This window comes from Typopeltis vanoorti, chromosome 11, assembly GCF_054136105.1.
Source record: "Typopeltis vanoorti isolate ZY-2024b chromosome 11, IOZ_Tvanoo_1.0, whole genome shotgun sequence".
NCBI classification, from domain to species: domain Eukaryota; kingdom Metazoa; phylum Arthropoda; class Arachnida; order Uropygi; family Thelyphonidae; genus Typopeltis; species Typopeltis vanoorti.
The window spans coordinates 133,871,505-133,899,435 of record NC_143559.1 but is presented as its reverse complement, the minus strand read 5'-3'; the positions used below and the strand labels follow the sequence as shown (position 1 = coordinate 133,899,435).

Genomic DNA, 27,931 nt, shown 5'->3' with positions numbered 1-27,931 from the left:
AAAAACTGTTTTCTTCCAGCATTGTTTTTGACAAAATGCAACTCCCTAGACCAGCGGTTCTCAACCGGTGTTCCTTGGAACACTTGTGTTCTGTGAACTGGTTACAAGTGTTCCGCCAATGAAAGATCTCGCATGACATGGTTCTGAGTGTAATGGCTACTCTGAATAAAAATGTCCAGGGAATTATTTCCGTTATAACAGAACAATTAACAATATTGGAAGAAAAGATTTCAAGTTATTTTCCTTCCTTAAACACAATTATGACTGGATACGAAATCCATTGGGCACAGTTAATACATCCAGTTGTGAATTTTCGTTACAAGAAGAACAATTAGTTACTTTGTCAATGGGTCGTACTCTAAAAATAAAATTCTCTAAAATAATTCTTGAAGAATTTTGGATTTTTGTTCAAGCCGAATACCCAGCTCTCTCCACAAGAGCACTAAAAATTTTGTTACAGTTTTCGACATCATATTTGTGTGAACTCAGTTTCTCAATACTAACCCAAATAAGAAACAAAAGTGTGAAAGACTTACTAATATAGACAAAGAGATGAGAGTAGCTATATCACATATTAAACCTGATATTGCTGAAATCTGCAAAAGCCGACAAGTTCAAGTATCGCATTAAAATAAGTTCCATTTTTATAAAAGGCAAATCCATGCATATGTTTATTGTTAGTTTTATGACCTAATGCTTTTGGTGTCCCCCAAATTTTTCGTATAATCAAAAATGTTCCGTGACTTGGAAAAGGTTAAGAACCAATGCCCTAGATAATATGATCTCAATCTCTCTTCTTGAGATTACTCTAAACATTAAATCTTTCTTGGCATAAATAGATTACAGCTATTATGGCATCCAAAAAATTACATTTTCTTTTCAGCTAAAGGTCTTATTTTATCTCCAAACAGTTTATAACCTCAAAATCACAAATCTATATAAACATGAAATAATGTTCATAACTTATTTTAACAGTATTAACAACACCAAACAAACTATTTTATAAAAAAAAAAAAAAAGATGCTTATTAACTAGCTAATTTTGCTGGATTTCAAACCAGCATATTATAGTTTACATGTGGCAATGAGTAAGTAACCAAAAAACATAATAATAGAAAACAATTTCTTGGAAAGAATCTCTTCATATACATACTTACGTCATCTCATTGATCTAAACTGTAGACTCCAAAAGGAAATAAATAGGAGAGTTCAACTTGCCTGGAGTGCATTCAGAAAATTGAAAAGCATTTTTCAAAACAATGATGTCCCACTCTGTTTAGAAAGGAAGACATTAAACCAGCGTATACTTCCAGTCATCTCATATGGATGTGAAACTTGGTTGCAAACAAAAACACTGGCAAATAAATTAACAACTCAAAGAAAAATGGAGAGGTTGATGCTAGGCATCACATTAAAAGATAAGTGAAACACCTGGATAAGAAGCTTGACTCGCATCACTGATATCATTCTTCACCACAAGCGACTAAAATGGAAATGGGCCAGACATCTATCCAGAAGAGAAGATGAGTGATGGACCACCATACTAACGAACTGGATTCCTAAAGAAGGGAAACGAGACCGAGGATGTCCTAAAAAAGGTGGAGTGATTAAATTTTGTTGGGGAAAATTGGTCAACCATTGCCACCAAGAACAGAGAAAGGTGGAAGAACTGGAGGAGGCCTTCATCTAGCAGTGGATAGAAAATGGTTGAAAAGAAGAAGAATTTGCCATTAATTTGGTAGAGTATTAGATTAAGATCAATTCTTACATAGCTATAATACTAGTACTTTTTTTACAACAATAGAGGATGCCAAATTAGGACTTTAGATCTTTTGTCCATTATAATTTTAATTGTTTCACTTACTCATTGTCACATGAAAACTACAACATGCTGCTTTGTGCTCTGAAGATACTGGTTTGAAATCCAGCAAAATATAACCAGTTAATTAACATCTTTTTCTTTTAAATTGTTAATTTGCTGTTGTTAGTACTGTTAAAATAAGTTATAACATTTGACACCTAAGCATGTCTATTATCGAATACTGTTCTTGCACTCAGGGGTGCTTAAGGGTCAAAGCTGTATAACTGAGAGGAGACCACCACATAGCCTTTAAAGGAATGCAGAGAACCGACCAGGGCTTCTGAACTAATGCCCAATCCTCACCTTCTCGTGGTGCACCCTGTTGGGTATCTACTTGGATACTGAACGGACGAGGATGAGCTGGCAATTTGGGATTTAGCCGACCAAATTGTATTCTTATTGGTTAAACTAAAATATAGAATGATGGTACAACATGACAAAATTTCATGCCGGCTGGGGCGTCGCCCGGTTAAACAAGGCCCCCGTTGTTTTCGCCAGGGAACCAGGGCGAACAGCGAAAAGTCAGCTACTGAAACAAATCTGAAAATAAACCCCAACTCAACATCACCAGAGTTAAAGATCGGTACTATCAACGTAAGAAGCCTGAATGGCAAAGAAATGGAGCTAGCTGAGGAATTAGATAAGTACCAGATCGACATAATAGGGGTGACAAAAAAGACCAAAACTGGTGAGATCTTTCTGAGCAATAAATACAAAATGTTATATTCAGGCAATGACAATCAAGGAAAAGAAGGAGTAGCCATAGTATTCAACACAAAATACGAGGCTAATCTTCTTGAATGGCAGTCAGTCTCAAGTAGAGTAATGTGGACAAATATGAGAATAGGGAACTATACAATGAGACTTATTTGTGCCTATGGTCCCACAGAAGGTTCTACTAAGGTAGAAGTGGAGGAATTTTTTGAGGCTTAAGAAAAAGCAACTGACACAATGAAAAAGGAAAAGTTGGTCCTTGTTGGGGATCTAAATAGCAGAGTAGGAAATGATTGTGAGACATACAAAAATATTTTGGGAAAATTTGGAGAAAAGAGCAAAGCTAATAATAATGGCAAATATCTGTTGGATTTCTGCTCAGGACATGGACTGGTTATTACTAACACCATGTTCCAACATAAAAATGTGCACAAATTCACATGGAGAGAAGAGGCTAGGAATAAGAAAAGTCTCAATGACAATGTTATTGTTGATAGTGATGTTTTCTCCCTGGTGCAGGACACCAGAGTGTACAGAGGATTTGACACTGAAAGTGATCACTATTTAGTCTTGAGCAGGATAAAATTGAATTTCATATTGAAAAGAATAACATGTAAGAAAGTTGTAAAGCGAATAAAAGTTGAGCAGCTCTCAGATGTGAACTGTAGGCTAAAATACACAAAGATTATTGAAGAAAAAATGAAAGAGTTTGAGAACAGGAATCAAACCTTGGAGATTCAGTGTCAAACTCAGAAGAAAACATTGATTGATTCTGCCAGAGAGGCATGTGGTGAGGTTATCTGCAAGGATAAAAAAATCAGAACTCCCTGGTGGACACAGGAAGTTAAAGAGGCAGTGAAGGAAAAGAAGAAAGCATACCAAAAGATCCTGGCAAATAAGTCAGCTTGTGCTCTTAGAGAATATAGAGACAAATGCAAGAATGCTAAACACTGTGTAAAACTAGCTAAACAAAAGTCATGGGAGGACTTTGGCAAGAACATAGAAAATAAATATCAAGAAGGTGGCAAAATATTCTGGAGGTTGTTGAAAAAGCTTAAGAATGGAGGAAAGAGGAGGGCTGTAAAAGGAATTAGAGATGATAAAGGTGACATGAAAATGGGAGAAAAAGATATCCTTGAAGTATGGATTAATTACTTTGAAAAACTGCTAAATGAAACAAGCAGTGATGACAGCACAGTGGTAAAAAACACTGACCAGGCATGCAGTCAGGAATACATATCCATACTACACGTAGAAAAAGCCATCAAAGGCTTGAAATGTGGAAAGGCAGCAGGAGTAGATGATATTCGACCAGAAATGCTGAAGTATGGTGGTATAAAAGTCTTACAATGGCTGCACTGCATAGTTCAGAAAGGCTGGACAGAGGGAAGAATTCCCAATGATTGGAGTAGAGCTCTCATAGTACCCATATATAAAAAGGGAAACAAAACTGCATGTGAGAATTACAGAGTGTTCCTGGCAAGATCTATGCAAGTATACTTGAGAAACGGATGAGAAGAATTGTGGAAGAAAAGCTTGGTGAAAAACAAGCTGGATTCAGGCCAAATAGAGGCTGTCAGGTTCTGATCTTCACTTTATGACAAATAGTCGAGAAAGCATGGGAATATAACAAAGATCTGTATTTAAGTTTTGTCGATCTGGAAAAGGCATATGACAAGGTCTGTTATTCATTATCTATATGGATCACATTATGAAGGAAAGTGGTATTAAACATGATATCAAAATTGGAGATGTTAATGTCAGCTCTTTGCTTTATGCGGATGATGTTATACTTCTAAATAAATCTGCTACAAGTCTGCAAGATTCTCTGACTAAATTGAATAGCTGTTGTAAGAAATATGGTATGAATGTCAGCAATAAAAAGACAAAGATAATGAAAATAGGCAGAATCATTGAAAATGTTAACTGTGTTATGAATGGAGAACCTGTGGAACAAGTAAAACATTTCAGCTATTTAGGCACGATTTTTACTGAAGATGGTAAATTAAATATAGAAATAGACAACAGAATCAGCAAAGCTGGTATGGTGGGAAGTCAATTGAATAAATTCGTATGGAATAAGAGAGAAATTAGTCGGAACACTAAATTAGCTGTATACAAGACAGTGTTCAAACCAGTTTTAACTTATGGATCTGAGAGCTGGGTCAGAAGTAAAACACTTGACCAAAGACTAGAGACCACAGATATGAGAGTCCTGAGAAAGATTATAGGCATGAACAGATGGCATCAATGGCAATATCACATTAAAAACGAGGATATTAGGAAAGAACTTGACATTGTCAGCATCCAGGAATGCGTTGGCAGAGCTAATCTTAGGTGGTATGGTCAATTAAACAGAATGGACAAGGAAAGATTAGCAAAACAAGTGTTCTCTGCCAGGTTGGCAGCAAAACAAACCAGAGGAAGACCAAGATATAGGTGGATTGATATGGTACAAAGTGCTTTAGACGATAGAAATATAAGATCTGATAATGTTGGAGTCTTGACAAGTAACAGACTGATTTGGAGGAAAATTGTAGATAGGAAATTAATAATGATATAATTTTTTTCATGTAGTACTATCACATCCTGTACACCCCTTGAGGGTACATGGCAGGAATTTGATGATGATGATGATGTTCTTGCACTCAGGGTAGTACCCCTAAGAGCTCATGAATATTTGACTTAGTACAGAAAACATCAATTAGGTTATTAATAACATCTCTCACCAATTCATCCATTTTCACACAAGCATAAGGTTTTCATCACTTGCATCTTTTAAAAATACTTCGTGACCACTGTTCCTTTGAACTGGCATCAACAATTCCATCCTCCATGAAATAGGTTCAACAGCCCTTCTACTGCTGCTGTCGTCTAGAACAGTTTTCCATCCTATGTGTTTCCCTCGAACACACAAAATCCACAGTTCCTCAAATCAAATATGACCAAGTTCCTTTTTAGCAACCATGTACTACAGGGTGGCCAAACACTCATGTGTGGATCATCATTAAAAAAAAGATAGAACAAGAAGGAAATACTTCTTAAGATTCCTACTTGGTGCTGTTCAATAAACACTGCAAGGGCTAAATTCAGATCTTACAGATGGTTTAAAATTTTCCCAATTTATGAGAGATTACTTTCTTGAGTTCTCAATAGTTTAATTTCTAATTATTATTTTTTTTAAAAAAAATACCATTAACACTACTACTGTCAATGTTTTTGTGAGTATCCTATCTGAACAATAGTTGTCTAAACTCATGACATACCATTTCTATTCAAAATTAAGTGGATATTGAATACCACATTATTTCTTAGCTGAATAAGAAACTCAAAGATAGGAAATCTAATCTAAGAGTTTCATGCCGAATATAGAAAACTATAAATAAAGTTTAGCGAGTCCAAACATAAGCCAACACCTGGTAGTGCAATGCTACAGAGACTTATAGTAAAGGTGGAGTAAGCTCTGATCACTGTCCTTAGTACTTTCCCATAATGTAAAACACAGCTCCTAGGAGATGTATTACTGTTCTACACTATGAGAGAAGGTCACTACCCAGACCGGTTTCGACCTTTTTTATACCATTTCTATAATTTACTGAAGAGAGCAAACATTAAGTTTTAAGCATTATAACATGTTAATGTTATACATACCTACTGTTGTTTTCAGAATTTAATCAATACTTTCAGCTGGTCATTATTATTATTATTATTACATATTTACACTTTGATATGTATTTCTTTTTTCAAGTACAAAATACATTTTTATTTTTGCAAATTTATAGACTTAAATTCTTACCTGCATCACAATACTCATTACTGCCCAAAAATAATATGGATTTTTTGGTTTTAGCTTATAAAGCATCATGGCAGTTTGTTGCTGTTTCTTATATTCTCCAAGGCGAACATATGCCATGAAAAGATGTGAAAGGAGCTCTTCATTCTGTGGATCTTTCTTTACAGCTGTCTCATAAGCATCTGCTAGCCATTCAGCTAAACAAAAGTGTAACTGTTATTATGTGTACAAAAAACATGCAAAAAGAATTAGATATGACAGCATATTTGAAGAACAAAAAGAAAACAAGGACAGCATAGGTCATACTGCACCAAGCCAAAAGTTACAGTCTTAGTCAAGGTAATAACAAACAGTAATAAAAAGATAAATTAGTAAAAATCATGTTACGTACAAAAAAGCAAATTTTAAAAAATTAAATTTAAGCAACCCAGTATTTACATATAAATAGAATATATAATCAAATGTGTTTGTATAAATTTATTCTTTTTAAAAGTTAAAAACTTCATGCAATTTGCCCATCTGCAGTCTGTATATGGGACTGAAAAACATATGTAGAAAAATTATCAGCTTATTTAGCAGCTACAGTCTTATTTCCCTCATTTCAATGTGGCTAGGAATCCAACACAGCCAAATATTAAAATTAAAGACCTCAAATTTAACATTGTCATTTCCTTTTTTTGAAGTAACACTTAAATTCAAAGCTGGTAAAACAAAATCCTTTTTCTTCTAGTCCTACTTTTGACAGCACCCAAATATTTAGATAAAATGCCACTTCTCTTCTTGGGATTACCTGAACTTCAAATTTGTCTTTGCATATGAGGGTGGTCTGAAAAGTTCTCGACCTCGGCCACAGATGGAAACACTATTGGCAAGATTTCTTTTTTCTAAGTTTGTACATCTGTTATAAGCATCCATGTGAAATTAAAAGTCATTCTATCAAGTAGTTTGTTTTATACAGCTGTCTGAAGCAAAAGTGTTTTGTCTGTATCCCTTGAAATGGATAAAATTGAATATCATGCAGTTATAAAATTCTTTGTAAAAGAAGGTTTAATGCCAAAAGAAATTCATTCGAAGTTTATAAAAGTTTATGGGCACTGGGGTGCTTAAGGGTCAAAGCTGTATAACTGAGAGGAGACCTCCACATAGCTTTTAAAGGAATGCAGAGAACCGAACAGGGCTTCTGACCTCGTAGTACACCCTGATGGGTATCTACCTAGATACTGAACGAACGAGGATGGGCTGGCAATTTGGGATTTCGCCGACCAAATTGTATTCTTATTGGCTTAAACCAGGGAGAACATCGAAAAGTCAGCTATCGAACAAATCTGAAAGCACACCCCAACTCAACATCACCAAAGATCGGTACTATCAACCTAAGAAGCCTGAATGGCAAAGAAATGGAGCTAGCTAAAGAATTAGATAAGCACCAGATCGACATAATAGGGGTGACTGAAACAAAAAAGACAAAAACTAGCGAGATCTTTCTGAGGAATAAATACAAAATGTTATATTCAGGAAATGACAACCAAGGAAAAGAAGGAGTAGCCATAGTATTCAACAAAAATATGAGGCTAATCTTCTTGAATGGCAGTCAGTCTCAAGTAGAGTAATGTGGGCAAATATCAGAATGAGGAATTGGACAATGAGACTTATTTGTGCCTATGGTCCTACAGAAGGTTCTACTAAGGTAGAAGTGGAGGAATTTTTTGATGCTTTAGAAAATGCAAAGGACACATGAAAAAGGAAAAGTTGGTCCTTGTTGGGGATCTAAATAGCAGAGTAGGAAATGATTGTCAGACATACAAAAATATTTTGGAAAAATTTGAAGAAAAGAGCCAAGCTAATAATAATGGCAAATACTTGTTGGATTTCTGCTAAGGACATAGACTGGTTATTACTAACACCATGTTCCAACATAAAAATGTGCACAAATTCACATGGAGAAAAGAGGCAAGGAATAAGGAAAGTCTCACTGACTATGTTATTGTTGATAGTGATGTTTTCTCCCTGGTGCAGGACACCAGAGTGTACAGAGGATTTGAAATTGGAAGCGATCACTAATAAGTCTTGAGCAGGATAAAATTGAATTTCATATTGAAAAGAATAACATGTAAAAAAGTTTTAAAGCGAATAAAAGTTAAGCAGCTCTCAGATGTGAACTGTAGGCTAAAATACACAAAGATTATTGAAAAAAAAATTAAAGAGTTTGAGAACAGGAACCAAATCTTGGAGATTCAGTGGCAAGCCTTGAAGAAAATCCTGATTGATTCAGCCAGAGGAATGTGGTGAAGTTGTCTGCAAGGATAGAAAAATCAGAACTCCATGGAGGACACAGGAAGTTAGAGGCAGTGAAGGAAAATAAGAAAGCATATCAAAAGTTCCTGGCAAATAAGTCAGATTGTGCTCTTAGAGAATACAGAGACAAATGTAAGAAAGCTAAACACTGTGTAAAACTAGCTAAACAAAAGTCATGGGAGGACTTTGGCAAGAACACAGAAAATAAATATCAAGTAGGTGGCAAGATATTCTCGAGGTTGTTGAAGAAGCTTAGAAATGGAGGAAAGAGTGCTGTAAAAGGAATTAGAGATGATGATGAAGGTGACATGAAAATGGCAGAAAAAGATATCCTTGAAGTATGGAGTAATTACTTCGAAAAATTGCTAAATGAAACAAGCAGTGAGAGCACAGTGGTAAAAAACACTCAATAGACATACAGTCAGGAAAACCTCTGTCCCTGGAAAGAGGGACAAATTCCCAATGATTGGAGTAGAGCTCTCATAGTACCCATATATAAAAAGGGAAATAAACTGAATGTGAGAATTACAGAAGTATTTCCCTAATGAGTGTTCCTAGCAAGATATACTTGAGAAACGGTTGAGAAGACTTGTGGAAGAAAAGCTTGGTGAAGAACAAGCTGGATTCAGGCCAAATAGAGGCTGTCAGGATCAGATCTTCACTTTACGACAAGCAGTTGAGAAAGCATGAGAATATAACAAAGATCGTACAAGTTTTGTCGATCTGGAAAAGGCATATGAAAAGGTGCCAAGAGAGAAGCTATTCAATATGCTACAATTATATGGTGTCAATGGGGCATTATATCACGCAATACTTAGTCTTTATTTGAGCTGTAAGTCAGCAGTTAGAATTGAAGGAAGTACAGGAAGATGATTTAATGTTAAATCTGGTGTGAGAGAAGGCTATACATTATCCCCTCTGTTATTCATTATCTATATGGATCACATTATGAAGGAAAGTGGTATTAAACATGATATCAAAATTGGAGATGTTAATGTCAGCTCTTTGCTTTATGCGGACAATGTTATACTTCTAAATAAATCCGCTACAAGTTTGCAAGATTCCCTGACTAAATTGAATTACTGTTGTAATAGATATGGTATGAAGGTCAGCATTAAAAAGACGAAGACAATGAAAATAGGCAGAATCGTTGAAAACGTCAACTGCATTGTGAATGGAGAACCTGTGGAACGAGTAAAACATTTCAGCTACTTAGGCAAGATTTTTAGTGAAGATGGTAAGTTAAATATGGAAATAGACAACAGAATCGGCAAAGCTGGTATGGTAGGAAGTCAATTGAATAAATTCATATGGAATAAGAGATAAATTAGTAGGAACACTAAATTAGCTGTATACAAGACAGTGTTCAAACCAGTTTTAAGTTATGGATCTGAGAGCTGGGTCAGAAGTAAAACACTTGACCAAAGACTAGACACCGCAGATATGAGAGTCCTGAGAAAGATTAGAGGCATGAACAGATGGCATCAATGGCAATATCATATTAAAAACGAGGATATTAGGAAAGAACTTGACATTGTCAGCATCCAGGAATGTGTTGGCAGAGCTAATCTTAGGTGGTATGGTCAATTAAACAGAATGGACAAGGAAAGATTAGCAAAACAAGTATTCTCTGCCAGGTTGGCAGCAAAACGAACCAGAGGAAGACCAAGATATAGGTGGATTGATACGGTACAAAGTGCCTTAGACGATAGAAATATAAGATCTGTTAATGTTGGAGTCTTGACAAGTAACAGACTGATTTGAGGGAAAATTGTAGATAGGAAGTTGGTAATGATGTAAATTTTTCATGTAGTACGATCATATTCTGTACACCCCTTGAGCGTACAGGTCAGGAATTTGATGATGATGGGCACTCTTCTCGTTTGTTTTCGACAATTAAGAAATGGGCTGACGAGTTTAAACATGGCCGTACCAGCCTTGAAGATAAATCTACGTGAAGGATGGCCAAAGTGTAACAACACTAGAAATCATTGATCAAGTGCACAATATGGTATTGGATGACCGTCGATCAAAGTGCATGAAACTGCTGAGACTATAGGCGTAAGAACATGTAGGATATATTTTGCATAAAGAATTGCATATGAAAAAGCTCTGCACAAGATGGGTGCCACTCTTGCTCACAGCAGATCAAAAATGCAATCGCATGAAAATTTCTGAATTTTCATGTGCTTGGAGCATTTTAACAAGAATAAAACCGATTTTGTGTGTCGATTTATTACTATGGATGAGACTTGGATTCACCATAACACATCAGAATCCAAACAGTGGAGATGCCAGTTGTTCAGCCCCAAAGAAGACAAAGTCGGTTCCTTCAGCAGGAAAGGTCATGGCATCGGTGTTTTGGAATGCTAAAGGCATTTCTTTTACTTATTTCTTGAAAAGGGTAAAACAATAACTGAGGAATATTATTCAGATCTTTTAACCAGACTAAACTAAATAATTCATGAGAAAAAACCCAGTTTGCAGAAGAAAAAAAATCATCTTTCATCAGGACAATGCACCTGCCCACAAAAGTGTTTTGGCAATGGAAAAATTAAGGGATCTGCACTATGAATTGTTCGAACATTCACCCTATTCCCCAGATCTGACTCCCCCTGACTTTATCTCTTTCCAAAACTAAAACTCTTCCTCTCTGGTCAGAGTTTTTCTTCAAATCAAGAGATGGTCGCAGCTGTAGAGGGGTATTTTGCAGATCTTACTGAAAACCACTACAGGGATGGGATAATGGGATTGGAGTATCGCTAGAATAAATGTATTAGTCTTAAGGGAGATTATCTTGAAAAATAAAAATAATTTTGAAATTATAAATTCGTTTTTTCATTGTCAGGCCGAAAACTTTTCAGACCACCCTCATAAACATACTACAAATATTGAGTATGTTTACAGATGCTATAAGAATGTCACTTGCCAGCATTGTCAGTCCTCATATGCCTGTCTTCCAGGGAAGAACTTCTGACTGCATTAATCCACCTATATCTTGTTCTTACTCTAGGTTGTTTTTTTCCTGCAATCTTTTCACCAAACAATATTTACACTAAACTAGATTCAAGTGATACAATATCTGCTTGTTTTTCACTGGACCCTGGTGAACTGCTAGGAACCAGAAAAATCTTTGTTATAGCATAAGGTCTGCTATAATAAATTTAGAGGGAGAAGAATTGATCCACCATTCCTCCCATTTCATTCCCATGACACAAAGGAAGGCAGGAAACAAAATTAAAGAATCAGTGAGACAATGTACGATGACAGATAACAGAACAGGAAATTGCAACAAACAGAACAAAGGAAATTGTGAGGAAATAGGACAAAAGATATCAGAAGTAAATCTTAATTGGTCTCCTCCAATTACATAAAGAGAGTGATGCAAGTCATCACTCGTTTTGTATTATTTTTAAATTTAATTTTTTACACAATGCTGAAACTGTGTTCTAGATAGATAACCTTAAATGTATCGAAATTTAAACATTATAATTATGCATTCCCATTTTTATATTATCATACTCATCTACTTTTTTCTTATACACTGCTTGGAAAGAAGAAGTCAGTGGGCATCCCCATGGGCATCGTGCCGTGTAACAAATCATATCTTGTAGCCTGTATAAAGTGGAGGAATATGATGCTCCCAAGTCAGTGCAACTGTGTCTGGGTAAAATGAAAAGGGAATGGACAGAGTTTGAAAGAGGTGTGATAGTATGCAATGTTGCAAGCCTATCTATTTGAAAAATTGTTGACAAACTGGGCCATACCAGGACAACAACCTGTGATATCATACTGAGATGGAAGCCCAGGGAAAACAATTCCAAGTACCACCTGTAGTGGACGATCCACCACATTCACCAAACATCACTTTAGGGTACTAATGAAGGATAATATGCAAAAACCACCATTCGTCATCCGACACGTTGAATGTAGACTTCTAGGAATCGACGAACACGAATCTGCACAAAAACATTCAGAACTGAGGCTTGCAACATGGGGTTTCATGGTAGGATCACAATATGCAAACCCCACACACATTACCTGAACCAACATGCAACATCAGTCTTTAGAGGTGCAAAGAGCAGGTACAGTGGGATGTGGAAGCCTGGAAAGCTGTGCTATTGTTATGGAGTGACAAATTGTGCTACATCTCTACCAAGCAGTGTATGTTGACAATTAGTGTTTGCATTCGTACTTTTTCATGTTCTTTTTGTTTGGTTCCTGTCACTAATTCGTGATCTGTCATCCATGTACAATTTCCCACCATTTCCTGCAATTTATTATGTTCTACTTCCCATAATTTTCTTTCTTGTATTGCCTATGTTCTTCTTTGTTTATGTATGGTCGACATTATACAAACTTCTGTAATCAATGTATGATTTCAAACAACTTCCTCCATATACAGCGTGATGGCATTTGATATGAAATTCAGTTCACTCAAGTGAAGGCTTTGAACTTTTACTATTTCTAATAATTAGCTTAATAATAGCATTGGTTCTTGACTTAGGCTGGGACATTTCCCATAGTGCACATCATTTTTCAAAATATCATAACCATCACCCTAGTTATTGATGTTTTTTTTTTTTTAAATGGTGGCAGTTGTTTGCTGTACTTTATTCACTGGATGCAATTTGCGATCATTGATAAACTACACCAGCTATCTCTAATTGGCTATAGGTGGAGATTGACTGTCCTTCAATTTGACAAAAGTTAAACAGAGCTAAAACAGTATTGCTACTTTTTGAGAAATAAAAGACACCAGCAGATTATACACACACACACACACACACACACACACACACACACACACACACACACACACACACACACACACACACACACAATTTGACCCTGAATTGATTTGAATATGAATATTGTAAACCTGTAGTATGAATTGCATACTACAGGTTTACAAAAACCTTTTATAGATAACAGCCACATAAAAAAAAAGAAAGAAATGTCACTACTGTGATGTTCACTATAGTGTATGCTGTTGACTTTTCCTCTCCATTTCTGTTAATTGTCAATACCACCTCAGATTAGCTATGCTCACACATTCTAAGTGTCAAGTTATTCACTTTGGTGTGATGAGATTTCCCAACATATTATACTGGTGGGATTATGTTACAAGAAATTGATGAGGCTAAGGATCTTTTATGCTAGAAAATGTTTTGCTGTATTTTTTCACAAAAATAATCGCATAGAATAAGAAACTATTTTTTTTTATTTTCTTGATCAGTTTCGTGAAAATTCTTTTAACTTCATCAGAATAATTACATGAATAAACTAAAAGACTAGAAAACATGTAATAACAGTTAACAATTGTAGTGAAAATGTTTGAACAAGATTAAACAATGGAAATGCATTCTTGAAAAATGAAGATGAAACCTGATGTAAAATCATTCCTTTTTTTTTTTTTTTGTTGCACTGTAAAGGATATTTCATCGTTTCAGTTGATTCTTTGAATGCTCTTGAGAAAAAACAATCTATGTGAAGGATTTTTGTTTGTTGCTATGTTACTTGATGTTTTGTTTCTGTTGTATGTGCTACCAGCCATGCTTTGTGCCTTCTTTTGTTCTCAACATCTTTGAAATGTTCTGATCAGCATACCTCTCCAGATCTACCTATCTGGTCCTATGTATACACAATATAGTGAAAACACAACTGCAACTGACCTTGTAAACACCTGGTTTTTTAAGTGGCAGATATGGAAGTTTAGGAGGTTTCAGGTGATTAGTGATCTTGTTGATCGGGTAGAAGGTGACCTTAAATGTTGTTGGCGAAGCAACCTTGCTATTTGTGACTGATTATATATGTGAAAGAATCACTGCTCCTCTAAAGTCTTATTCATCTGACTGTTTTGGAACAATCAGATGAACAAGAAAACCAAGAATTTAGAGGAGCAGTGGGTTACAGATGAGTCATCAAATCCTTTGGACTTTTAAGCTATCATTTTTTGTTAATGTTAAGTTGATGGATAAGTATTTTAACAAGCTTTCCTTGAATTTACATTCATACCAAGTTTTGGTCAGATGTAAGGACTGAGTGTCTTTCCAATCACTCCTGTGGCACATTTGAGGTGAATGGTCAGAAGTATCTGCTTGCCCATAATGAAGGAATTCGATGTGTTATTTGTGTCTTCTTTTGGCTTTGAGATTGTACATCCTGTTTCAGAGATATAGGGTAGATAACAGGTGCAATGGATCTGGTGCACTCCTGACTGATTGGGCAAGGGAAGAAATGGCCCTAAAAGCCAAGCATATTTTTTATTTTCACTGGTGATTACAAAGTGGCCTTAAAATGTATTTTTGCAGTGTTTTGTCTATTCTTTCAGATATTCCCCATATATATATATGGGATGATTAAGGCCTTCTTGTAATCTTTTATTTTTGGTTGTATTTTTATGAAGGATTCTATGGACTGATTTCTTGTTGTATTCATTTTTATATAACTTGTACCTGAAATATAGCCTGTTTGATGTAATGTACCATTTACACCATATAATTGTAGAGTTTCAAAACAGCTTTTCTCTTTACACATTTTCGTGACTTGTCCATATCTACAAAACTTGGATACAGATTCTTGTTGTATTCCCATGATTTCTCAACTATTTGTCTTAAAGTAAAAATATGATCCTAAGAATCTCTATTCAGCATGTATCCAGCTTTTCTACTCCAAGTTCCCTTTCCACAATTTTTCTTAACCTTTTGTCAAGTATACATGCAGAAATCTTACCAAGATACTAAGTACAGAAATTCCCCTATAATTCTCCCATGGTTTTATTTCACTTTTTACAGATAGGCACTATGACAGCTCTACAGCATCTCAAATTTGACCCTATGACTAGGCATTCTGAATTATGTAGTGTAGCCACTATAAAACTTTGATATCTCCACATTTGAACATTTCTGTTGAATATAGTTTACTCCAGCTACCTTTCCACATTTGAGATTTTTAATGGCTTTTTCCATGTCAAGAATTGAAATGTACTCCAGATTGCATTCCTCCTGAGGTGTTTCCTACACAGTGGTAATACTGTGCCATAACTGCATGTTTCATTTAACAATCGTTCTAATTAATTATTTCGGACATCTAGAATATCTTTATCTTCAGTTTTCAAGTCACTTTTATCATCTCTAATTTCTTTTACAGTAATCTTTCCTCAATTTCTAAGCTTTTTCACAACTGATGGATATTTCAATATTCATCAGTTGAATTTCCATACATTGAATCTACCAATTTCAATAGTTTCCAGAATATTTTACCACCTTCCTTTTTCTTTTTTCTTTTTTTTTTCAATGTTCTTAAAGTCTTCTCATGACTTCTGTTTGACTAGTTTTACCCACTACTTTGCTTTCTTGCATTTTATCTCTATATTCTAGCAGAGTACATGACTTACTTGCTAGGAACTTAAGATATGCTTTCATCTTTTCTTTGAGTACCTCTAAGATTGCGAGTCCATCATGGAGTTCTGCTTTTTCTATGCTTGCAGACAACCTCATCACATACCTCTCTGGCTGAATCAATCAATGTTTTCTAAAAGGTTTGGGAATGAATCTGCAAAGTTTGGTTTATGTTTTCAAGCTCTCTCATTTTTTATTGAATAATATTTGTATATTTGAGTCTACAGTTCACCTCTGAAGCTGCTCACTCAGATTCTTCTCTTGAAGAGAATTTGCAAACTTGTGGATAAGATGATGAGAAAAATATACATCTTTTTTATATAGTGAAACCTGTGGAGTATCCATAACTACAGAATAGCATGTATGCCACAGTAAATAACTTTTTAATTATGCAAATATAAGGGTGGTCTGAAAAGTTCTTGGCCTAACAATTTCATAACAATTTCAACATAATCTCCCTTAAGACTAATACATTTATTACAGCGATGCTCCAGTGCCATTATCCCATCCCTGTAGTGGTTCTCAGTAAGATCTGCAAAATACCCCTCTACAGCTGCAATCACCTCTTGATTCGAAGAAAAATGCTGACCAGAGAGGAAGAGTTTTAGTTTTGGGAAAAGATAGAAGTCAGAGGGAGCCAAATCTGGGGAATAAGGTGAATGTTCCAACAATTCATAGTGCAGATCCCTTAATTTTCCCATTGCCAAAACACTTTTGTGGACAGGTGCATTGTCCTGATGAAAGATGATTTTTTTTCTTCTGCAAACTGGGTCTTTTCTCGTGAATTTTTTCGTCTAGTCTGGTTAAAAGATTGGAATAATATTCCCTGGTTATTGCTTTACTCTTTTCAAGATAATTAATAAACAAAATGTCTTTAGCATCCCAAAACACTGATGCAATGACCTCTCCTGCTGATAGAACCAACTTTGTCTTCTTTGGCACTGAATAACCAGCTTCTGTCCACGATAGTGTTACTATCTATAGTCGAGGTCAAGAACTTCTGAGACCACCCTCATATTTCGTCTTATGTATCATAAGACATCATCAGTACAACTAACAAACAACAATAGGAATTGAATTCAAAAAACAGTAGTGCGCATGCTCAAATTGGAATCCCTCTGGTATACAGGTGCATGTTCATGGTTTAAAAACTACTGACTGAAATTAAAATTACTTAAATTAAAATATAGCAGACAAATTATTGTATACAACTGAGGATAACAATTTCCCGAACTTTTGGAATAGAGAGAGTCATTTCAATTAAGATTAGGTCTATGAAGTAAGGCTTCAGCACTTTCTTTATATAAACGTTTCATGTTTATATGTGGATCTATGTAGTAGCTTGGCATTTTGCAACTGGATCCTGTGCTTAGCATTTTCGATTCCATGTTGTGCAAGGCCAGATTTGCTAAGTTTGATAAGGTGGATGTGGTCTTGATGTTCAGAGATACATTTATTTATAGATCTGCCTGTTTGTCCCCAGTAATACAAGTTACATGTACATGATACTTGATATAGTTCACCCACCGTTTGTAGGTCTCTGCTTGGCGTCTTGCCAAGAATAGTCGATTCATGCTGAAGGGGAGAAAGAAAGCACGTGATTTCGCCAACACGCGAAATCACGTGCTTTATAGGTAAAATTTTCCAACTGTTATACAATCAACATAATTAACTACAATAATCATAAAAGAGAAGTTAATTTTTCGACGCGTAATAATAAACAACTCATCCCACAATACGGACTGATTACCCTATTATCGGAATGGATTCTCCTTTTTCTGACATGCGCAGAAGTGTCGAAGGATCTCTAATCGGTGGGCAAACTATATTCACCAGGTAGCATCGTTGGTGAGAGTTTGTCTTTTGGAGAAGGTAGCAAGTTGTGAATTTGTTCATGGGTTTGTAGGCAGCAATGAGTTGATATTTACTTATTTATTTATAGATCTGTGTCTTTACAAAACTACATTCTCGAATTAGTGATAATCAAAAATAACTTCATGTCATGTTTTTGAATTATAACATTTTTTTTGCCACACATTCAGAGATGCTTTTAATATATGGGCTTCTTCTTGTCTGGGATGATTTGTAGGAGAGTGGTTAATTATTTTTTTTAGTTGTTTTTGTTAAAGAATACACATCAACTATAAAAACTGTCAGTTATTTTAACCACTTTTGTGGTTAAAATAACTGACAGTTATTTTAACCACTTTTTAATCATATCTTTGCAAAACTACATTCTCAAATTAGTGATCAAAAATAAGTTCATGTCATATTTTTGGAGATAAGACTAAGAACTGTCATTTTAAATAACGCTGTTGATAATGGTCATGTAAAAATATGCAATTGCATCAATGACATTAAGACAAGTTAACAGGTCTGTAATTTGCTACTTTTGTCTTGGAGCCACCTTTCTGTAATGAAGGTGGCTCCCTCTTTCCACTCATGGGAAATTTATTTTAAGTATTATTTTGTTTTCATTGTGTTTTGCAAGCAAAAGAAACTTGTTTGTTTGATTTTCTGTATTCAGTTTTAAAAAAATTATGTATATTAAATAAATATACATAAATAAATACTGTTAGCTAGAAATTTTTGCAATTGGATCAGAGGAGAGCCTTGAACATTTTATAATTGCCGACCTTGATGTTTTGAGGAGTCACAGAATCAAAACAAACATTTTAGAAATACTGAACTGGATGATATACTTAACATATACTACCACATTTATCAAGATAAGTATTATTTCGATAATCTGATCACACTTGCATAATAAACTATTCTAATGCTTTAAAAAAAATTTATATTAGCCTACGTTTATGTAATTCTCTGTAACAAATTGTCATGGCCTGTAATGTAGAATCATCGGTGGGACCTTCATTGTGAACTTCTCTTAATGTGACTAAACTCTCTTCTTGTCGTCCTAATCGAATAAGGGCTAGAGATTTTAGCACCTGCAAAAATTATAAATGAAATTACCAACTGTTATTTTGATGATGCTAATACAAAATAAAAAAATACCATCAAAAGGAGTAACATAATACAGCTTATATTGAAAGTGTGAGCATCTTCAAATATCTTAAGAAAAATATTACAAGCATGACAAAAATATAAGTGACCACAATAAAACTCAAATCTATATATATAAAAACAAATGTCTTGACTGACTCATCAACGCCCAGCCCAAACCTCTGGACCAAGAAACACGAAATTCGGGCAGTATATTTCTTCCACTACATAAGCACCCACTAAGAAGGGATTTTTAGAAATTCAACTCCCTAAGGCAGTGTTTCTCAAACTTCAGATATTCGCATACCCCTTCTTAAAATTCATTATTACCAAGTACCTCCTAATTAATTAAAAATAAATGCATAAATTAATTAAAAATAAATTAATTAATTAAAAACAAACAAATGAATTAATTAATTTAAAATAATAATTAAAATTAAATATCTATTTTATTTGAATTTATATGTTCATGTAAACAAAAAATGCGATTTGTTTTTAAATTTTGGTTCTCTAGAGATGTCAGATGACACACATCAATTTCATTTGATCCAGATGCAATATCAACGTTTTATTGTTGCTTACAGCTACTTGTATTTGCTATATTGCTCTCTTTTGGGGGTTTTGTAAATCCGATCTTTAACCAATGATCCATACATAAGAATTTGAAAGCTAAAAAAAAAAAAAAAATACCGTATTTACTCAAATATAATTTTTTTCCCGAAATTCAAACTAAAAAATCGTGTTGTGAGATATGTGCAGTTATTTTCGGAAACTAAAGTTTTCAGAAAAAAACTGAAAATGGTGCGACTAAGAAACTGGCTCTGCAAGCCAAAGAAAAATACAACCCAAAGAATTTTATCATAATGCTACAAGTAAAATAAAGAATGAATATGAAAGAATAACCCTACTGAACGCAGATGGTGTTCAACTAATGAGTGCCTATTTTGCTGAAAGCTATTAACCTGGTATACACAACACTGAGCTCACTGCTACCTCTTGACTCGATGAAGAAACTCAGGTGTATGAGGAGGTATTAGAGCTGTTACACAAATTGAATAAGAATTCAGCAATAGGGATTGATGGTATATCAGCACAGATGCTAAAAGAGTGTTATGATGAACTGGCTATTCCTTTGATCAGGCTATATAATTTGAATTTCAGAACAGGGAAGATTCTACAGGGGGGGAAAGAATATATGGAAATCCCATAGTTTACATTAGTCTTTGTACAAGGGTAGTACAAAGACTAATGTATCCAGCTATCGACCAATTTGAAGAATTTGGTGAAGAATTTGGAAAACTTGATTAGGGCTTGCATTCTGAAATGGGTTCAGAGGAATCTCTACTTGGCAATGAACAGCATGGGTTTACTAAGGGAAGGTCATGTTTTAGCAATTAGCTTACACTCTATAATAATGTTACCACTGAATTAGACAAAGGGAAAGAATATACTATGATATTTTTTGGATTTTGGTAAGGCTTTTGATAGAATACAGCATGAAAGACTATTGCATAAGTTGAATAATATATGAAGAATATGGTATATGCAGGAGTGAGTCTGTAAGATTTAATGTAACCAGTGGTGTACCACAAAAATCAGTCCTTGGTCCACTGTTATTCAATCTGTTCATAAATGACACTGGGAAGAATTTGACAGACAACATACAGCTTTTTGCTGATTATTATGCAAAGATAGGCAGAGTAATCAGAAATATGGCTGATATGCATTACTTGTGGAATGATTTGAATAGGCTGGAATTGTGAGAATTGGAAAATTGCTATTACTTCAATGCTAGTAAATGTGAAGTCATGCACATCAATCAGATTAGATATCCAATGTCATATTATATTGGTGGGATTATGCTAGAAGAAATTGATCAAGCTAGGGAGTTTTAGACAGAAAGTTGAAGTTCAAGGGTCATATAGCAAAGATTGCAAATACTACTCAAAAGATAATCGCAATGTCGAAATGAACTTTGACATTTCAAGATGTTGTGTTGTTTTAGTCCTCAACCTTATGGTTGAATGGATAGTAATATGCTATTTTACCAGGGAATGATTATGAAACAAGGTTGTTTCCCATTGCCTTCTTTGCCCTAAATATTTATGACTATAGACACGTATATTCACGGGGCCAGTTTGAACGTTCTGGGGGACGAAAAACCTGAGTTTCTAGGTGGGAAAAAACCCTACTTCCAGATGAAACAGGCTAACTCACCTTTTGTCGAAAGAGACCAGATAAAGGATCTTCACACCATGGATGGGAATCGAACCGAAGTATTTCCAACTAATGGCTTTGTCTATACAGACTGAGGCTCTATGTAAAGATAAGGATGTCATTTTGCCTCTTTACAAGGCCTTGATAAGACCTCACTTAGACTACTGTGCACAGGTATCGTCTCCTTGTTTCCTTGGTGATTCTGATACAGTGGAGAGAGTACAAAGGAGAGTGTTTAAAATGATACCAGAATTGTGGAATATTGTTTATGAAGACAGATTGAGAATTGTAGGCTGTAGACACCAGCAAACAGGGGAAAGAGGGGATGATATGATTGAGACTTACAAACTTGGGAAAAAGACATTTCACTACCACAATGAACAAAGCTACACTGAGAATAACCTGTACATATCACAGCGAACTCAGCATCCTCGATAGTTTGTAATAATGATGACATCTAGTGTCATAAGGAACGGTTATAATGATTGGAAACAATTGGTACAAATTCAAACTTTCAGTTGTGTGACTTTATGATCACCCTGTATAATCCAGGGGGAATACAAGAGAACGTAGATGACATCCACTCAATTAGCATGATGAATACACTCGGATGAATACGCTCTTTTCAACCACTCTGGACGAGTGGTTGAAAAGGTGAACAGGTGAAAAGGCTGCGGGTTCGAATCCCGCTGTGGACATGGATGTTTGTGATTGTCTGTGGAAGTGGTCGGCGGTAGATGGCATTGGTGTAGTCAGTTGGTGGATTGTGAGTGGTGGAGACCGAGTTGTAGAGCAGGCGCCCTCCCTTGAGGTGACAAATAATAATAATAATAATTTCAACTATGGTGACATAGATTGGGAGAAGAAATGGTCACAAGCAGGGAAGGAAAGTTAATTTATGCAGCCGCTGAGAGATAATTACCTGAGGCAACACATAATGGAGAGGACACAAGGTTCAAGAGTGCTGGATATGAACACTGCATCAGAGAACATGTCACTAACCAATCTAGATGCACTGCCTCTGCTTGGAGAAAGTGATCGTGTAGTCTTGACCCAGGAGATTGCCAGACATGCAGAATTTTCTATTAGGAAGGGATATATGTGGATCCCCGTGTGGTGACCGGGGTTAAAGAATAGTCCCAATGTAGCCCATGCATGTCGTAAAAAAGTGACTAAAATGAGTATACCCAGTTCCTGGGGGGGGGGGGGATATAGTTGGGTTCCTTCTTGTAAGATTGGGTGCAGGGCTAACAATCCTGCCAAAAATTCAACTTGTTAAGAAAGTCAAAAGGAAAATTAACCAGACGGACTTCGCGGAACTACCTGGACAACTGAAAAAGGATTATGAATACTTGTTTGGAAGCTGGAGTGTCCTGAGTCTGAACAGACCAGATGGCATGATGATGTGGAGGATGATTTAAAGAAAATGAGAGTAGAGAACTTGAGGAACAAGGCACAGAATAGTAAAGAATGGAAGGCAATTCTGAATCAGGTCCAGGTCCTAAATGGACTGTAATGCCAAAGAGTAGTAGTATATATGTGAAACTACAAAGCAGGTGATTATGACAAGCTGAGGAAACAGCTTTCACCAGAGAAATGGAATGACAATCTGGAAGAGAAAGATGTATAGGAGGTGGTCAAGTGATGTTTGAAGAAAGCAGTATCTGAATGTATACCTAGAGTCAGAAGGATAAATCAGGTAGGAGTTAGATGGATGAACAGCTGCATTAAGCAGGAGTTGCACACAAAGAAAAGGTTGTGGAGGGATTATAAAGAAACAGGTGATCAGCATGCTATGAAAAAGATACGGCTAAGGTAAGATGGGTGACTGGTGTGGTAAGGAAGGCCAAAGCTAGCTGATGAGACCAAAATAAACCCTAAAGAGTTCTTTTGCTTGAGCCTTTGTAGCTCAGTCAGTATAGACAAAGCCCTTTGGTCGGAAAGACCTGGATTCGATTCCCGTCAGTAACACAAGGAACCTTTATCTGGTCTTTTTTGACTAAAGGTAAATTAGCCAGTCTCATACGGAGGTAGAGAGTTTTTTCCTCCCAGAAAATCAGGTTTTTTGTCCCTCAGAACAAGCAAACCAGCCAATAGAACACACGCAATTTACAGACAACAACACTTAGAAGCATAGGGGTAACTGCCTTATTACAGTTAGGAAATCCAATGATACTTGGAAGGCTGTGGACGCTTATGTTCTTGTTAAAGCCACTGATAGAAATGTTCTTTTACTTAAGTGACAATTAAAAGGAAGAATGACTTTAAAAAATGCCAGTGGTGAGGAGGTAACAGAACCAAACCAAATAGTTGAATTACTGAGTGAGCATTTTGCTGGAGTGTATCATCTAAGTGGTGACATTGACTGATTAGAAGAATGAAGATGAAGAAATGGAAGTGCTTAAAACATTGCAAAACCTTAATACGAAACAGCCATGGGATTAGATGGCATATCGATCTGTGTATTAAGAATGTGCAAGGGAATTATCAGCCCCTCTGACCAAGCTGTTTAATTTAAGCCTCAGTAGTGGAAAAGGGACAAAACAGTCCCTCTACATAAACGAGGCTCCAAGAAAGAGGTCAGTGAGCATCTCAGGAGTGGTGGTTAAGGTATTGGAGAAACTGGCAAAAGACTAATTCAGGACTTGGCAAGTAGGAATATGATACTCTATAAGGGATAACATAGTTTTGTGAAGGGTAGGTCTTGCCTTAGTAATTTGCTTACTTTTTTTAATCAAGTGATAATGGAGTCAGATAAGGGAAATGGCTACTCAGTGTTATTGCTAGACTTTGCAAAAGCATTTGACAGGATTCCACATAGAACTCTATTGCATAAACTGGGGATGGATATGAATGTAGTGATTTGGATTAGAAGGTGGCTGATGGGCAGATATCAAAGAGTGATTTATAGAGGAGTTGAGTCCAGGAGAAGCGACCAGTGGTGTACCACAGGGCTCAGTACTTGGTCCTTTGTTTAATTTGTATATCACAGATATATGGAATGATTTCACAGGAAATATTCAGTTGTTTGCTGATGATGATGCTATGGTGAATGAAGGTGATGCAGAGATCTTGCAGGAAGACTTAGACTAGCAGTGTGGGGCAAAAGTAAATGGCTGCCAGTTTAATGTGGCCAGGTGTAAGGAGATGCACTTTGGGAACAAAAGTTGTATACTATACTGATGGAACTATGCTGCAGGAAGCTGATGAGACCAGGGACTTGGGTGTGATGGTGGACAGGGAGTTGAAGCTTAGAGGGCATATTGTGAAGGTAACCAAAGCAGCACATCAGATTAAGTGGTTGTCAAAGAATACACTAACAAGTAGAGAAAGAGAGATTATTGTTCCCTAAGGCATTAATAAGGCTACATCTGGACTACTGTGCACAGATCTGGATTCCACGGTGATGAAGTTGTGGTGAGGATCCAGAGGCAAGTGACAAAGATTGTGGCAGGTCTGTGGAATGCATCTTATGAGAACAAATTTAATGTCTGTAGGCTTCAAAAATTAACTAATAGATGAAAAAGAACAGACATGATAGAAGCATTTAAGTTATTAAAAGGGTTTTATAGTATTGACATTGAAGACTTTTTTCACTTCATGGCAAGAGGGGAGAAAGCAAGTGTTAGAACTAGGATTTTTTGCTTGGAGGGTGGTGAATGAGTTGCCAAAGAATGAGTTTAAGGAGAAGTATGATAGGTATTATGTGGATAATGGCTAGTGTGTGAATAAATGGATCTCCCTCAATGAGTCTTCTGATTCCGTGGAGATACCTGTATAATAATAATAAAATACTGGAAAGAAACAAACCTTAGCACATAAAAAATCTTTCTGTTTCTTCAAAAGTTTTTCTGCTTCCTGAAGTGCTTTTTTATTGTTTCCATTATCAAGGCAATCTGAAAAACATTTTTATATTTAAAGCATAAATAAAACAAACTCTAAATTAATACAAAAAGAATTATTTTAAAACTGCAAAATATTTTTTCTACAAATACTTTCTTATAATTAAAATTTTAACCACAATGTAAATTTCCAACAAAGTACTGGGTGAAGTCACATATTATCTAATGACTTCAAAGATTTTAAATTTCATAACTCTTGCTGTGTAAATTTATTATTATCATTATTATTAAGAGAAACCTTCAGGGAGTCAGGGACTCATTGAGGGAAGCTACACGCACCAGCTATCATACTTGTTCTTGAATTTATTCACACTGCTTACACACACATCCAATGGCAATTCATTCCAATCCCCTTCTTAGCGCCATTCATTCTCAGCTTCCAAGGATGCCCTCTTGTCCTTTCCCCATTCTCCATAAAATAAAAAAATTCCATCAACTGAAATCTTGTATGATCCTTTCAGAAGTTTGTAAGTTATTTCTTAAAGAAAGTTATATTCTAAGGAATAATATAACTGCAGATACATTTTTTTTTTTTACAAAAACATACTGGTGAGGGTACATTATAGAAAATAGAGAAAGTAATAACATTTCCGGTAGTGATAGAAAATTACATATTAGGGGATATCTGCAAAGGTAGTGAACATAACAAAGAGAACTGCTTTGATGGCAAGACAAAGACAGGTGCATGTGGTTTTAATATCAATACCACTCACATGAGACATAGCAGATACTATAACACAGTGCTATGTGCAGGACGTAGGTGAGGACTGGGGAAGAAGGATCCTATTGGCATGTTTCTTGACAAACTGGCGGTTGCAGTTGTTGGGGAATATTTGAGGAATGCTATTCCAGAGAAGAGAGGCAGAAAGTATAAAAAAGGAAAAGAAGAAGCAGGTTTAGTGAGTTTGCAATTGGAATATAAAATTATGTTGGGTAGCTGCTACTTATGTTTTGTCATTTGAGTGGAGAAGTGTATCTATAGAAGTATCCATAAAAAGACATGAACTATACAGACTTTCTGTGAAATAGTAGTTGAAGTGAGTCAGTGAGAGAGGAATTATCTATCAGACGAATTACCCTCCTCTGGACTGCATCAAGAATTTATAGGGTAAATAAAAACTAGTGTCTTGAGCAGAAAAACATGCCTAGTTTTTTTTTTTTTTTTTTTTTTTTTTTTTACAAAAATATTAATGCAATGTGTTTCTACATGAAAAGCTTTAAGTTACATGGTTCAAGAAGAGAGAGCTGATCTGGTCTGGTGATTTGTGTGAGTTAATCCCTCTGACCTAAAAGAAGCCAAAATTGATGAAGATATAGAAGGAGAATAGGAAACTTTGATAATGATAATTCATAAAGCAGCTTCTGAAGTACATGGGAAAAAAAAAATATATTAAAAAGAAAAACCTTAAAATTTCAGAACATAGATATAGAAAATGCAATAAAAGAGAAACAAATGGCATACAAATCATTCCTTCAAAAACACACAAAGAAGAAATATACAAATACAAAAGAAATATAGCTAAAACCATAGTACAGAAAGTTCAAGATTCTTGGGACAGATTTATTAATAAAATAGAAGAGGGCATATATGGAAGACAAGATATAGCCTACAAAATATTAAGGAAATTAAACAACAAAGAAAGAGATACAGCACAAATCAACATACTATAAGAGAAAGAATGGATAGGTTATATCGGATAAAAATTTATGGTATGACACAAATTTATTAACAGAAAATAATAATGAAGAAACCAGTCCTGATATAAAACGAATTAGGCTAGAAAAACTAAAAGAAGCAACAAATGTATAAAAAAAAAAATAGAAAATCAACTAGTGGCATTTTTCCATCATAAATTGGATTCTTGGACGTAGATTACTGAGGTGACAGAGGAAAGAGTGTAATCCTTTATGTTGTATGATGTATGTTACGCCATACAAAAACTTGGTATGAATGGAAATTTAAAGAAGCCTATGAAACTTAGTTTTTTCCCAGCAAACTCTGACTTTAGGACTCTAAGCAATTTTTCAACTTTTGCCACTATCCATACCAGTTTGTTGCAATTTATGCGTATACAGTCATACCCCGACTTACGTGGATCCGGAGTTACGCGGTTTCTTATATGTGCGTATTCCCATCCTGCTTCACGACTAGTCGTATCTTTCAGGCGCCGGCCGCATTCGCCAGTGTCACACATGCTGTGAACAAGCACTGACGTGTTTCGCGCGGTCTCCATTCATACACAATTTTTATAGTCTACAAACCTTGCGATTGTTTAATGTTATGTTCTTGATAAAAATTTTATCACATAAAATATAATAATGTCATCCAAAAGAAGCAAGTCCGATTCTTCTACAGCCAGCAAAAAAAGAAAAACATTGACTTTGGAAACAAAACTCAACATTTTGAAGGCAGAATGAAAATTTGTGAGCTAGCAAAGAAGTTCGATCTACAGGAATCCACAGCAAGAACAATCATAAAAGAAAGGTTTACAGATTTTGGAGGACATAGATTCTAACAAGGAACGAATTGTAGCCACAAGGAAAGGAATAAAAAAATCATTATCTTGCTATGAAAAAATTTTGTGTGACAAGAAAAAGACATTATGCCGTCAGACGAATCTATTAGATTTTATGAAACCATCAACATCGAAATAACTACAATTATGATATTTTTTAAAAAATATAGGTGTTTTTGTAAACCTTTGGTCCCAATTGTATGTTTGTATATATATAAATTACATGCA

General features: G+C 35.5%; 1 protein-coding gene across 1 annotated transcript in view; it reads right to left on the bottom strand.

Annotated features, from left to right (window-relative positions):
• Positions 1–27,931, bottom strand: part of psidin (phagocyte signaling impaired) — a 321,893-nt gene that overhangs the window by 251,092 nt on the left and 42,870 nt on the right. The window contains exons 2-4 of the mRNA XM_090399962.1: positions 25,096–25,181; positions 18,875–19,013; positions 6,371–6,564 (exon numbers count right to left, since the gene is read on the bottom strand). Coding sequence (XP_090256088.1) covers positions 6,371–6,564; positions 18,875–19,013; positions 25,096–25,181 — 419 coding nt within the window. The remainder of the gene's footprint in view (positions 1–6,370; positions 6,565–18,874; positions 19,014–25,095; positions 25,182–27,931) is intronic.